At 32.3% G+C, this 15,827-nt stretch overlaps 1 protein-coding gene across 1 annotated transcript; it reads right to left on the bottom strand.

Annotated features, from left to right (window-relative positions):
- Positions 1 to 2,804: 2,804 nt before the first annotated feature.
- LOC107896243 (cytochrome P450 83B1) lies at positions 2,805 to 9,819 on the bottom strand. The gene is made up of 3 exons (XM_041078013.1): positions 9,533 to 9,819; positions 3,798 to 4,444; positions 2,805 to 3,706 (listed from the first exon to the last, which is right to left on the bottom strand). Exons 1-3 carry the CDS (start codon positions 9,804 to 9,806, stop codon positions 2,984 to 2,986), a joined length of 1,644 nt encoding a protein of 547 aa, XP_040933947.1. The 5' UTR covers positions 9,807 to 9,819; the 3' UTR covers positions 2,805 to 2,983.
- Positions 9,820 to 15,827: the final 6,008 nt, after the last annotated feature.

Raw genomic sequence — 15,827 nt, 5'->3', positions numbered from 1 at the left:
TAACTCTTATTTAAGCGTTGCTTTAGGCATGCATATACCAACCCTTATACAAAGAGTTGCTAAAGTCCAGTCTATACCAACACTTTCCCCAAAAGTGTCATCTTAGGACTAGACTTTTGCCAACTCTTATAAAAGCGTTGCTTTAGGCTTGCATATCCCAACACTTATGAAAGAGTTGCCTAAAGCGTATTTTGGCCAGTCTATCCCAACAGTTAGGAAAGTGTTGCCCCATAACTGCCGTATTACGGCATTTTTTACGTAGTGACAGCTCTTTGACGATTCGTGTCAAACTCCCTTCTGTCTCATCTATCTGACCATTAAGCATATTGACTACAATCAAACAATTAATTTCCACCAATAATTGCTTTACACCTCTTTTCCAAGCTATATCCAATCCATCAATGATTTCCCATAGTTTCACATCAAGTGTAGAACAAATGCCTATATTTTGATTGTAACCAGTAACCCATTTACCTTGATGATCCCAAAACAAACCTCCAGCAGAGGCTTGACCAGTTATCAAGTGCATTGATCCATCTATATTCAATTTGCACTAGTCGTTGGGTGGCGACTGCCAACAATTAAAAGACCTTGCTAGGTCATTTTGCTGATTTCTCCTATTGTTCACCAATGCGACTAATTTCGCAAAGGCTATAATTCCAACAACCTCAATCGAAACCTCACCAAATTCTCCATTGAAGAGTAAATTGTTTGTGGTTTCCATATTCTCCAAGCTATAACCCCAAATAAAGTGTTTCAACAGACACCTTAAACAATAGCCTTGTTGAAATCTAAAAGATTTCTTATCAACCATTCTTTTAAATTCATGGAAAAGAAAATATCCAACTTGTCTGGTGGTACAAATTTTACCCAAACATTTCGAGCTACCAAACAATCTCTCACGGTGTGCAATAGTGTTTCAACCCCACTCCTATATAAGTCGCAAAAATGGCTATCAGCCATTCCCCTCCTACACCGTTCCGAATTGGAGAGGAGTCAATTGTGTAATAGAAGCCAAATGAACTGTTGAACCATTTGAGGAACATCAAACATGCAAATTTCAGATTAACTTCCACTTCCCAACTTAATTATTAAATTATCAAAATGTGCTTATTATAATAAAGTAATAAATATTAATTTGTGAGTATTTTTGTTTTTTTTTTCATATAAAATCAATAATAAAAAATGATTGCTTACAATAAGATTTATTTATAACATACACGCTACCAACTTTACCATTTCAACTAAAGCGAAATTTAATTTTTATGCCACTTTTTAATAAATATATTATATAATTATTTTCCCTCGTATTGTGAGTGTACGTAACATAATCTAATTATAATAAAGCCGCTTACTGAATTTAATTTGACACTAACTCAATTAGACAATTATAAATAAATCAAATTTATATAACATAACTATTACTAAAATTATTAACATTTTCTTCATTAACTTACGAATCTATATCTGTCTATACTTATATTAAGTTCTTGATTAAATTATTGTTACGAGTCAACCGAATACTAATTTAATTTGAAAATTATTAAAATACCATTAAATTTACAAAGTAACAAATTTAATATAAAATAATACTAAAATAATATTTAAACTTAGGACATATGAAATTTAAGGTTTAACTTAACTATTTCAACCAAAACTTCACTTGGTATAAAAAATAATTATAAAAATATTCTTATAAATAATTTTTTCACTAATACTAATTATTTTTTTCAAAATATTAATTAAGCAATTTTATTTTATTTATTTTATTTCTTTTGCCCATGTAGTTGGTGTACCATCATTTTCTCACCCATTCATTTATACAAACATAAAACTAGTTTACATATAAACCTTACGTTGTACTTTATTCATCAAGTGTTTATCTTTTTCAAAATTAATTCGAATTTGAATTATCATTGTACTAAAATAAAACTAGTTTGCATACTTATGCAATGCATAAATTAATTATATGCGATATGAAAATATTTAATTAAATCACATTTTATATTTAAATATAATATATTTACACAAAAATATGATTTTGAAATTAAAAATAATAAGTGATAACCAAAATATTTAAAAAAAGCCATTAATCAATTCTAATAAATTAAAATTAAATAATTAATTTATAATATATGAATTATATACTATAAATAATTAGATAAATTTAAATAGTTCAAAAAATATATTTAAAAAAAATAAAAAAATATTCAAATTAAAATTTGATTGGTTTTGATCGATGAATGGTTAATTAATGCATGATCAACATAAGTCATAACTGTCAGCACTGGTCAATGTCGATTTATTTTAGTTTGGATAATTTTTGAACTCTTTTAAATTTATACTAGTTTTTATCACACCTATAATGTGAGCGAATGAAATATTTTATATTAAAAGTATTTATAAAATTATTTTAACAAATAATTATTGGTGGAGTGGTAAGAGATTTTCATATGAATTTTTTAGTTTTGTGTGCGATTCTCAAATAATGTTTTTCAGTTATTTTATTAATTTGAATATTGTATAAAATTATGAAAAGACAAAAATACCATTATAATAATATTGATTATCCTTTAAAATAAGGGTATTTTAGTAATTTCACAATTAAGTTAGTGTTGAGTTGATTTGTGATACCAACTTAATCAACCATTTTATATATAGTATATATTTTAATTTTGATACAAATTTTAAAATTTTATATAATTAATATATTATAAATTTTTTCTTCAATTTTTTTGAAATTTATATATATTTTTATTTTTTTAGATAAATAGTAACTTAACAATACTTACATGGCTTAACAACTTTTAATATCACCGAATGTTGGGTATAATAGCAAAATACATTACACCTTAATAAAAGAATTTATATTTGAGTTCCACAAATAACATTCTTTATTACTGTGAGAAGGAATGTGCACGAATTTTAAAATGATTTAATAATTAAAATTAAAATTTTAAATTTTAATGACTAAATCATAGGATTAATCATTAATCTTCTTAGCCTGAAGGATAAGAGCATTTTTCTTGTGTGTAGTGAGACCATTTACGGCATCAAAATCTAAGTCTTCCCTGTTCATCCCATTCGGCATTTCCCAATCAAACTTGTACAAAAGATTAGCTAGGCCAAGCTCCACTTCTGCAACAGCATTTTTCTTGTGTGTAGTGAGACCATTTACGGCATCAAAATCTAAGTCTTCCCTGTTCATCCCATTCGGCATTTCCCAATCAAACTTGTACAAAAGATTAGCTAGGCCAAGCTCCACTTCTGCAACTCCCATGTGCATTCCAGGGCAAACCCTTCTACCCGCACCAAATGGTATGAGCTCAAAGTTTAGCCCTTTGTAGTCAATAGAGCTACCGATTAACCTTTCAGGACAAAAATCTTGTGGATTTTCCCAAGCTTCAGGCTCTCTTCCTATTGCTAAGGTTTTGGCAGGGACTTCGTACCCACCGATGCTGCACTTTCGACGTGTTTCTCGTGGTAGTAACAATGGAGCTACTGGTTGCAATCTGAATGTTTCTTTTATTACAGCTTTTAGGTATATTAAACCTTGAACATCATCTTCATTTACAAACCCTTTTTCTCCAACCAAATCCCTCACTTCTACTTGAGCTTTCTTCAAACACTTTGGGTTTTTCATCAAGAAGCTCATGACCCAGATCAGAGTAGCCGCAGCTGTGTCTGTTCCAGCAATAAATATATCCTGCATAAAAAGGAAAAGTAAAAGAAAATAAGGTTGTATATACGTAAACTGTGAAGTTAATGATAGAAGTTTTGAGGGAAAATGAAATGACCATAAGAATAGCTTTTATGTGATCTATGGTAAGATCAAATGAAAATATCTGATCCGTCCTTATCCGTAGTAACACATCAACTATGTCCTCTTGCTCTGATTTTAGCTTATTTGAATCAAGATGTTCATCAATGAGTTCTTGAAAGAAGGTATCAAATTCTTTAGAAGTTCTTTCAAGACGATTAAGAAAACCCATACATCTATCAGCCCAACCCATGAAAGGAAAATAGTCAGTAAAACAAAAGCTTGAAAGTATGGCTTGACTTTCTTTAAGCAGCCTATGGAACCTACTTCTTTCAATTCCTTGTTCGTCATACCTCTCGCCGAAGCCTACTCTACAAATTATAAAACTGGAAAAGCACATTATTGCCTCACTAAAGTTGATAGGCTTAGAACCAATGGAGAATTGGTATATTTTCTCAATAAGGCGTGCAACTTCGTCTTCTCGGATATGTCGATACTTTTGCACTCTGTTAAAGAGATGTACAACACAAACTTTCCTCATCTCACGCCAGTAGTGATTGTATGGTGAAAAAGACAAGTCAGAAGCATTGTAAGATAATTGGCGTGCAGCACATAGATTAGGCCTGCTGCAGAAGTCGAGGTCATGGGTTTTCATAACCTCTTCAGCCATTTTTGCCGAAGAAACTGTTGCGGAAGCGACGATAATATTAATAACAATATTATCAGAAATATTTAGATAATTATTATGCCAACAATTATACTAAGAAAATTCCCAGTTAAATTGGAGGGGTCACAATGGTCCCGCTTAAAACCCAACAACTAGACAGAACTCACTTAGATATTTATAGCAATAATAACTAAATAAATATAACCAACATAAAGCTATTAAATAAAAGCAAACAAATAAGAAATAAAATACCAGAGTTTTAACGAGGTTCGGCCAATTTAGCTTACGTCCTCGGACACTACCAAATTAATATTTCCTCTAGAAATATTACAAAGGAGAAGATTTTGAGATGATACAACCAAAGGGGGAGGGGTTCTATATATAACAAACCAAACCCCCTCCCTTTCTATCTTTTCCTAATGTGGGATATTGCCAATATTCAACAAATCTCCACCTTGGCGATATTCCACATCTTCGAACATCTTCTCATAACACAAACTTCAATAGTGTCTTCAAATTTGCGCCAACGACGCCATATCAAATGTGTCGGACATTGATCAAGTCTAAACAATGTTCAAACTTGGCCCTTGTAATCACCTTAGTCAGCATATCTGCAGGATTCTCCGTAGTGTGAATCTTTTGGAGAAGTATCTCCTCTTCTTCGAGAATTTCCCGCACAAAGTGATAGCGAACGTCTATGTGCTTCGTTCGTGCATGAAAAACTTGATTCTTTGCTAAATGAATAGCACTCTGACTGTCAGAATACACCTTAAGTTGTTTCTGACCAACTTCCAAGTCTTTAAGCAATCCATGAAGCCAAATTGCTTCCTTCACAGCCTCTGTAATTGCCATATACTCTGCCTCTGTTGTAGACAAAGCCACCGTGGACTGTAAGGTAGATTTCCAACTAACTGGCGCTTTCGCTAAAGTAAACAAATAGCCAGTTGTAGACCGTCGCTTATCCAAATCACCTGCATAATTAGAATCACAATATCCAACTATGCATTGACCAAATGATTCATCCTGCTCGAATGCCAATCCGACATCTATGGTATTTTGGAGATACCGCAGAATCCATTTCACAGCTTGCCAATGACCCCTGCCCGGATCATGCATGTACCTGCTAACAACACTAACAGCCTGTGAAATATCTGGTCTCGTACATACCATTGCATACATCAAGCTTCCAACTGCATTTGCATATGGGACTTTTGCCATGTACTCTTGTTCTTCCTTAGTCGTTGGAGATAACTGGTTACTTAGTTTAAAATGAGGAGCAAGTGGGGTACTTACAGGTTTTGTACCTTCAGACATACCGAAACGTTGTAGTACCTTCTCCAAATACTGTTTTTGTGACAGCCAAAGTTTGCCCCTCTTTCTATCCCGAGTTATTTCCATGCCGAGAATCTTCTTAGCTTCCCCTAAATCCTTCATCTCAAACTCTTTACTCAACTGAGCCTTCAGTCTATCAATCTCCAATTGGCTCTTTGCTGCAATCAGCATATCATCAACATACAAGAGTAAGTAGATGTAGGAATTATCTTGAAGCTTGCGCAAATACACACAATGATCGTATTTGCTTCTTTTGTACTTCTGGTCCTTCATGAACCTGTCAAATCGTTTGTACCATTGTCTCGGAGATTGTTTCAATCCGTACAACGATTTGCTAAGTTTACACACCCAATTTTCTTTACCAGCAACCCTGTATCCATCTGGCTGAGTCATATAGATTTCCTCCTTCAAATCACCGTGTAGAAACGCGGTCTTCACATCAAGTTGAGCTAGCTCCAAATTCAACTGCGCTACCAAGGCCAACAAAATTCTAATGGAGGAATGTTTAACAACTGGAGAAAATACCTCATTATAGTCAATTCCCTCCTTCTGAGCGTAGCCTTTAGCCACTAACCTTGCCTTGTAACGAACATCTTCTTTGTCGGGAAATCCTTCTTTCTTTGCAAATACCCATTTGCAACCAATCGCCTTCTTCCCTTTTGGTAGTTGTGCCAACTTCCACGTCTTGTTTTTCTCTAGAGATTGCATTTCCTCTTCCATTGCACCTAACCATCTATTATTCTCTAAACTCTGAATGGCTTCGGTGTAAGTGGATGGAATATTATCAACAACTGGAAGTGCATAAGCTACCATGTCAGTGAAACGAGCTGGTTTCTGAATTTCTCGTCTCTGCCTTCTGACTGCAATTGGCTCTGACTGCTGTTGAGGTTCTTGGGTAGAAACCTCTTCCTCATCTGACTCTGCATCTGCCAATGAAGAATCACTAGTGGTACCTTCTGCTGGAATTACCACACTCTGCTCAAACTCCACCTGCTGCGGAGTACACTCCACCTGCTGCGAAGTACTACTCACTCCTTCTGGATTTACCTTATTCAACATGGTAGATTCATGAAAGGTAACATCCCTACTGATTATCGTCTTCTTTGCCTCTAGACACCACAAACGATATCCCTTAACACCAGCATTGAAGCCCATGAATAGAGCCTTCTTTGCTCTTGGATCTAACTTTGATTCTTTCACATGATAATATGCAATAGAACCAAAAATGCGCAAGGTGTCATAATCAGTAGCAGGTTTTCCATACCATTTCTCCAAAGGAGTCTTGCCATTTATAGCAGATGATGGCAAATGATTGATGAGATGTTGAGCGTACGTCACAGCCTCAGTCCAAAACTTTCTATCTAATCCAGCATTAGATAACATACATCGAACTTTCTCCACAAGCGTTCGATTCATACGCTCTGCCACCCCATTCTGTTGTGGTGTTCCACCTACGGTGAAGTGCCTTACTATGCCACAATCTTGGCATATCTTTAGGAAAGGATCGCTTTTATATTCTCCACCGTTGTCTGATCGGAGAACCTTAATCTTCCTTCCTGTCTGATTTTCAACTTTAGTTTTCCACTTAAGGAAAACTTCAAGCACCTCATCTTTGTTCTTCATAGGGAACACCCAAACTCGTCTGGAAAAATCATCAATAAAGGTGACAAAATAACGTCTTCCTCCAAGTGATGGAGTCTTGGACGGTCCCCATACATCAGAATGCACATAATCCAGAATACCTTTAGTATTGTGAATCCCAGTGCCAAATTTCACCCTTCGTTGTTTTCCCAGAACACAATGCTCGCAAAATTCAAGTTTGCAAGTCTTTGTACCTTTCAATAATCCTTGCTTGGCTAGAGTTTGCAAGGATTTTTCACCAGCATGGCCCAAACGCATATGCCACAGCTGTGTTGCCTCAGCGTCCTTCTTGGTACTCGTAATTGCCGCTGCTGTTGTCCCGACCACTGTACTACCTTGGTAGTAATACAGATTGTTCTTTCTTATGCCTTTCAACATCACCAATGCTCCTGAAGTTGCTTTAAGAACTCCATCTCGTATTGTCACAACTAGGCCTTTAGATTCTAACGACCCCAAAGAGATGAGATTCTTCTTCAACTTTGGGACATATCGTACATCCCGCAAAATTCTAGTAGATCCATCATGACTCCTCAGTTTAATTGAACCTATCCCGGCTATTTTACATGTGTTATCATTACCCATGTAAACAACCCCTTCATCTAGTTTTTGAAATTCAAAGAACCATTCCCGAATGGGACACATATGATAGGAACAACCAGAATCCATGATCCACTCATCTGCATATAATGTTGAAGATGTCATACTAAGAGAAAAGTCTGACTCTGCTTCACTATTGCATTCTGCAACATTTGCATCTTGCGGAGTCTTCCCTTTTTTCTTCAATTTTGGACAATCTTTCTTCCAATGTCCTTTTTCTTTGCAAAAAGAACATTCATCTTTGGCAACAGCTCGACCTTTGGACTTTCTTCTCTTCCCCTTAGACTGACTTTGCTGACGACCTCTTGTTACCAATGCTTCCACTGCTGCTTCACCTGAACCTTTCAACTTATCCTTTCGGCGTAGTTCATAGCTATACAATGCAGCAGTTACTTCATTGAAAGTTACTTCCGATTTTCCATGAAGTAGAGTAGTTTCAAGGTACTCAAACTCCTCAGGAAGCGATCCCAACAACATTAACGCCAAGTCTTCGTCTTCAAAAGTCACATCCAAATTCAACAAATCAGCCACCAGCTGATTAAAATTGGTAATGTGCTCGTTCATCGTGGTACCAGGAACATAACTGAAACGAAACAGTCTTTTCTTCATATGTAACTTATTTTGACTGTTCTTCTTCAGAAATTTCTCCTCCAATGCTTTCCACAATTTACTTGCAGAAGTCTCTTTACTGAATGTATACTTCTGCTCTCTGGAAAGACATGATCGAATTGTACCACATGCCAATCGGTTGATGGTCTTCCATTCTTTATCATCAACCCCTTCTGGTTTTTCTTCCTCAATGGCAATATCTAGACCCTGTTGAAAGAGGGCATCTAGAAGCTCACTTTGCCACATGCCAAAATGACCTGTTCCATCAAAAATTTCCACTACAAATCTCGTATTTGCAGTTCTAATCCTCGGCAAAATGTACGAAGTGGAAGTTGTTGATATGGATGGTTTTTCTTCTGTCATTTTTGCCATAGCTTCTACTTAATAGCCACCAAATGCAGAATACCCACAAGCTTTAAGAAATGTTTCTGATGTGTAAGATCAGACTAAGCTGCAAACACAGAGCATACTACAAAACTTGGCTCGGATACCAATTGTTGCGGAAGCGACGATAATATTAATAACAATATTATCAGAAATATTTAGATAATTATTATGCCAACAATTATACTAAGAAAATTCCCAGTTAAATTGGAGGGGTCACAATGGTCCCGCTTAAAACCCAACAACTAGACAGAACTCACTTAGATATTTATAGCAATAATAACTAAATAAATATAACCAACATAAAGCTATTAAATAAAAGCAAACAAATAAGAAATAAAATACCAGAGTTTTAACGAGGTTCGGCCAATTTAGCTTACGTCCTCGGACACTACCAAATTAATATTTCCTCTAGAAATATTACAAAGGAGAAGATTTTGAGATGATACAACCAAAGGGGGAGGGGTTCTATATATAACAAACCAAACCCCCTCCCTTTCTATCTTTTCCTAATGTGGGATATTGCCAATATTCAACAGAAACCACAAGGGTTGGCCTAAATCCAAATCTCAGAAAAATGAGGGGACCGTATTTTTTAGAGAGTTTATAAAGAAAAAGATGAGGGGCTGAGTTATCAAACATCAACATATGTAAGTGTCCAATCAAAGGAAGACTTGGAGGGCTTGGGGGAAGACGATTAAAACTGCCATTGTTGCTAATCCTATGTTTTAGGAGAACGAACAACAAGAAGGGAAGAGCTAGAAGAAAGATACTCACAAACACTGCTATTGTCATTGTAACTTCTTTTTGAAACATGAGAAAAAGTAGGTCCTTTTATCCACACTTTTTATATTTCTTAAATATTTGATGCACTGTATAAATCTCATAAAATATGGGTAAATAATAAATGATAACTCATTATTAAATAAAATAATAAATAATAAATAAATTTATAAATAATACTGATAATAATTTAAGTATAATTAAATAATGATTAATTTAAATAAATATTAAAATCTTAAATCTTAAATTCGAAATCCTAAAGCCTTAAATTCAAATCTAGAATTCAGGAGTTATTAATATTTATTTATAATAATTATTTTAGCGCTTAATTATGTTTAAATAAAATTATTAATATTTATTTACAAGTCCATATTTTTTGTTTAATTTAATGATAATGTATTATGTTATTATTCACTAATGGTGCTTGAGACTTATGCATCGACAGTGCATCAAATATTATTAAATTAAATCACCATAGGGGTTTGAACTTGGTAAATTTTCTCACATTGAGACTTGAACTGTTTTTGTCTAAGTTAAGCTTGAACTTGACAATTATTCTCACATTGAGGCCTGAATTAAGCAACTGTTACTACATTGGGGTTTGGACTTTTTTTTTGTCAAAGTTAGTCCTTATATTTGGCAATTGTTCCCACATTGGGACTTGAACTTTAGGATTTTTAAGGACTAACTTGGACAAAAAAAGTTCAAGCCCTAATGTGAGAACGATTGTTAAGTTTATGGCTTAACTACTCGGACAAAAAAATTTAAGTTTAATACGAAAAAAAAATTTAAGTTTAATACGAAAAATTATTAAATTTAGAGTCTAATTTAAATTAAAAAAATTTAAACCAAAATTACCAAGTTAAAAGCCAATATTACTCCTTAAATATAAATTTTTTTTTGAAACATGTGTTTGCATGTAGCTTTGTATTTTGTTTGAAGATGACATTTGTCGTACATGCATACATATGTTTGATTTTATGTCATCATGTCCCTTTTCAGTTCTTAGAGGTTGACATCGATGGTAGATGGGGGTTAGAGGATAATGTGCATGATGTATAATGGAGCATCCGGTGGATTGTTTGGCAGTGATGTCTTATTCAGGCATTGTCATCACCTTTACTCTTGGATTTTAGGCAAGTTATATGTGAATGTGTGCAATTATTAGTGTTGTAGGCATTCACCTGCATCTTTGGTTTATGTGGAAACATCTCACATGTTCATCAGTACAACAACCCTAAAAGCAGAAGTAAGGCCTAACCTCTGAGCAATGATAAATTGGTCTTTTCCCTTCCAATTTGCTAAGCACCATAAACCAGAAGGCATCTGACCTTTCAACTGCCACAAACTTGTCACATGTTTTTATCACCACAAACCTAAAAACTGCAGTAAAGCCGAACCTCTGAGCATAGAAACATAGCCATAAAACACATAATTACAATGCACAGCATGAGCTGGCTTGGAACTGAAGACACCACCAGCCAAGATAGACCTGAAGACATTATCTTTCAACCACCATAAACATCTCACATGTCCATCACCTAGCTAAACAATAATGCTCCACACATGATGCGAACCCTTCAAAAACTAAGATATATTTGTTTAATTGAAAACATCGTATATACAACATATCAAAGGCTATATAATTACCGGAATTAACAAGGCATCGGAATTTATTTATATATTAGTATCATTCCCTCGCTTCGGATTAAGTTGATTATTTATTTGTGGTAAAATACGTGAAAGATAAAATATACTCTAATCTTTGACCTTCTTCTTTTTGAATTTAGAAATTTAAAACCCAATTATTTCCTTAGTTAAAATTTTCTACTAAATTCACTAATGTGACATTTTAAAATAAAAAAATAACTTCATAATCATGTAACATTAAAAATAACATTGAAAATGTTTATATGGACTTTTTTCTTTAAAACATTCATTCGAACTTGTTATGATAAAATAAATTTTTTTGTTAGAATATTGTTCCTAAAAAAATTGACGTCAACAATTTTATTGAAATAGTTTATAATATTAAATATTTAGGCTAACTAATGAAATTATAAGAAAGATCAAATTATGTCAAAAAATAAAGTATATAGATTAAATCTCAATTGCAAGTTTCAGAATAGTATAAGGTTAAAATTAAAGTTTGATTATTGTCTTAAAATGTAAAAAAAATACAGTAAGGTAAGCCTAAAAGAAATAGAAAGCTACTTATTTGTCTCTAAGACCTTTAGGGCATTCAAATTATATATAATCACGTAATATTTTAATCGAATATTTAATGATATTAACTATTTGGACTACTTAATAACAATATAAAAATACAAGGATCAAATTACATTAGAAATTGAAGTGTAGAAGTTAAATTTCAAATCTAAGCATAAGAGAGAGACCAAAATTGAAATTTAATCATTTTTTCTAAAATTGCATAAAGAAAAGGTAAGACGTACGCAAACTTAAATCGGAAACCACGTGTTAGTTTCTAAGACTCTTAGTGTATTCAAATTATATATAACAACGTAATGTTTTAATCAAAAAGTTGATGATATTAACTATTTAGACTAATTAATAACATTATAAAATATAAGGACCAAATTACGTTAAAAATTAAAGTACTGAGATTAAATCTCAAATTTAGATAAATTAGAGGGATCAACATTGAAATTTAATCATTTTAATAAGATGAAAACAAAAAAAAGAAAGGTACCATGGTTTAGGTGTGCCAAGTGTAAGTAGAAGGAATCAATATAAAAAAAATAGGGACCGAATTGTATATCAATCTTACTTGTAGGAATAATAGAGGGATAAAAATGATATTTAATTATTTTCATATAAAATGAAGAAAAGGGACTCTACACGTGTTTGGACCTTCCTTTTATATATAGTTATATAGATATAACATTTTAAATATGATGAAAAAAAGAAATACATGATCTTAAAGATAACATTGTTGAGAGGGATAATCATGAATCTCGAACATAAATAATAAAACGAATATGAAAAATAAAAAATAAAAAAGAATACGCGAATTGCCAAATGATAACCAATTTATCATTCGTTGATAATGTCAACCAAGTGCAGTCAATTGAGTCCTAACTTAATTGGTATCAACATTGTTATCACTGTACGTAGGAGACCGTGGGTTTAAGCACGTTTGTCCTTTTTTTTTTTAAGTTGAGGAAGAACTATAAGTAGTTCTAAGTATTGTCTAAAAAAATCAACTAAATACGAAAAGAACCTTGTTGGTGTTTAAAGCAAACAATATTTATCGAAAATTATAGGAGAAGAAAAATGAAATTATGAAGATTTGTATAAGACACAAGAACTAGCGTGGGAATGGAATAGAGAAGTAATAGATAATACAATATGTTTGGTATGCATGAATGTAATAAATAAATGATAACATGTTAATTTGCATAACTTTTTGTGTTTAATTCGGTTAATTTTTAAATTGATCCTTGCTGAATTAGTACTTTTATGTTTTAATCTTGTCAGGGATGCATTTGGGATGCTATGAGTAAAAAATGAACAGAGAATGATGAAATTGAAACACAGTCAATAAAGTGAGGCCGAATAAAAAATGTGAAAAAAGCCAATGACTCATCAAATTCTTTTGACTTTGTCGAAGCCAAAATTAGAAAAAATCTAATTTTATTTTTTATTTAATTATATGTTGAAGTGGTTAAAGCCAAATTTAGTAAATATCATGTATATAAATATGGCTTTAAGGTAACTTTAAAAAACGCATCACATTTTACATTTGATTTCCATTTGGAATTAAATAGAATTATTTTTTTTTCTTCCAAAGTTGATACGTCAATAGCTACTACTGTTGTTTTATTTTCATTTCTTTGTTCTTTCCTAAATTTGTCTAATTCTTTTCAAGTACCTTTCTTTCTCATTCTTTTCCATTATCATCAAATCACCTTTCAAAACCTACAAAGCATAATTAATTTCATATTTAACTAAATTTCATCTTAGCTTTAGGCCGGTATTCTTTTCGGTCGGGAATCATGAGATGTATATCCATACTAAAAATCCTTCCAATTGGTATTCACATTTTTCCTAAGTATCGGGATTGACAACTCATCCCTTAAAGTTAACTCGATTTCAAGTCAAAAAATGTACATTGAGTTGGAGTCGTGTTTGCTGACAGTTGGAGAAACAAGTCGACCGTGCTGTATTCAAATCTCCGAGAACAAATCAAGGAAGAAGTGATTGGGTTTAAAACCACGTGGTTGAGGCTGTTAATTCGATTTGGGTTCTTCAGAGCGCAAGACTGCCGAAATCTTGAATTGGAAACACGTGTATCTCAGTTAGGTAATTAGTAAGGGTTGGTTTGCAGGTCGAACCGGGACCAACTACGAGAGGAAGAATTGGTGGTTAGAACGTTCTTAACTGCTATAACTAGCTTATTATTTGGAGGAGAAAATTAATTTTCAAGGATCGATTCAAAAATCCGGAATCCACCGAATCTAGGGTTAAGACTTATTATCTTTGATTACAAGATCTAAATTTAACTTCTAATTTAATTAATTATTAATTTATGCTGTTTCAATTATTTAGTTTCTAAACATTTCAAAACTCCCCTTATTTATTTGTTTATTTTTCGATAGGTCCGTTTGGAGTTCTGGGCACGACTATAGTCATGATTATCGACACGACAAAAATTCTGATCACAAGTTAAACGCGAAAATTGATTATAATACCAATCCTTGTGGACTCAACCCGACTACTACTCTTTATTACTATTTAGAGTTATATATTGTAGGAATTATTTTTGGTAGTTTCGACGCCCATCAATAAAGAATAATAAATTATTGTTTGATTGATATGACTAGTGTTACGGAATAGTTCAGTAATAATTATAAATGATATTTTTTACCCTTGGAGCAAAACAAATAATAATTTATATAATTTAAAGCTAATAAGAATGTTATTTTTAAAAGAACAATAAATATATATAATTTATTTTTAAAATAATTTAATAAGAATAGATTTACAATTTTTTTAAGAATATATAATTATTAATTATTTAAATTTTATAATTAATATTATTGAATAATTGTTGTATAAATTAATATTATTAAATAATTATTGTATAAATTAATATTATTAAATAAATATTATCCAATCATCCATTTTTTTTCTATTTGAATGTCTATTGCTTAAAACCCATAAATTATAATTTTTTTTTCAATTTCTGGTCAACCACCATAATTGTGGTTGCACCATTTGTTTCTCTCTTATTTAGTGCATTCTCTCTTCATCTCTTTCATGTCTCTACTGTTCATACAGAAAGAACAACTCTCAGAAAATCCAGCTTTCAATAGCAACTACCATAAACGTCGTTGGCTGCTGCCGTACCTAAGTCCATAACTCCCAAAAGCTGCAAGTTTTTTCTTCATTAAGTGTTCACTATATATAAACTTAATAAAGAACATTTATTAATGATGGTATGATGTAACCAAAATTTACATACCTTGATTAACATAAATGATGCTTAAGTTTATTCAATAATTCGTGTATTTATTGAAGATGTTAATGCTTCACTTAAAATAACATAAAATGTATGAATACAATACGTTTTGTTATGAGAAAACGTGCATATACATGTTCATATATATAAAAGTTATGAAAAGGTCCCTATGCTTAGCTATTCGTAAAAACATATACTATCAAAGTTAGTCGTTAAGAGTATAGAAGAACCAATAAATAAAATAAACATCAATGACTAGAGGTTAAATTTCTATTCCACTTTTAGTTAAATTTTCATGTTTTAATATATATGAGTATGTTTATATCTTATATAAAATACTAGAGGTATCTAATATCTTTATAGATTTTCTAATAGTTGATATTAGAGTCATTTTTATTTATGTCTTGATGTTTTAAATTTTCTGTGTATATATTGGAAGATGGCTGATTAATAAAATTAGGTCTAAACTAAGTTGGATTGACTTGATTGAAAGTTGAAGATGAAGAAAATGACATTTTCGTTTAATTGTGATAATTTTTTTTTAAAATTGTAACGACCCGATTTTTAGTGGT

The sequence above is a fragment of the Gossypium hirsutum genome, chromosome A10, assembly GCF_007990345.1.
Source record: "Gossypium hirsutum isolate 1008001.06 chromosome A10, Gossypium_hirsutum_v2.1, whole genome shotgun sequence".
Classification (NCBI taxonomy): Eukaryota; Viridiplantae; Streptophyta; class Magnoliopsida; order Malvales; family Malvaceae; genus Gossypium; species Gossypium hirsutum.
This window is presented reverse-complemented; position numbering and strand designations above follow the sequence as displayed.

What these genes read in the sequence shown, in the direction of transcription:
- LOC107896243 (XM_041078013.1), bottom strand. Translation starts at nt 9,806, where the DNA reads ATGTTTCAAAAAGAAGTTACAATGACAATAGCAGTGTTTGTGAGTATC. An exon ending in ATTTAGGCCAACCCTTGTGG is followed by an intron (nt 4,445 to 9,532) that starts TTTCTGTTGAAT and finishes CTTCCGCAACAG; the next exon opens with TTTCTTCGGCAAAAATGGCT. An exon ending in ACATAAAAGCTATTCTTATG is followed by an intron (nt 3,707 to 3,797) that starts GTCATTTCATTT and finishes CTTTTTATGCAG; the next exon opens with GATATATTTATTGCTGGAAC.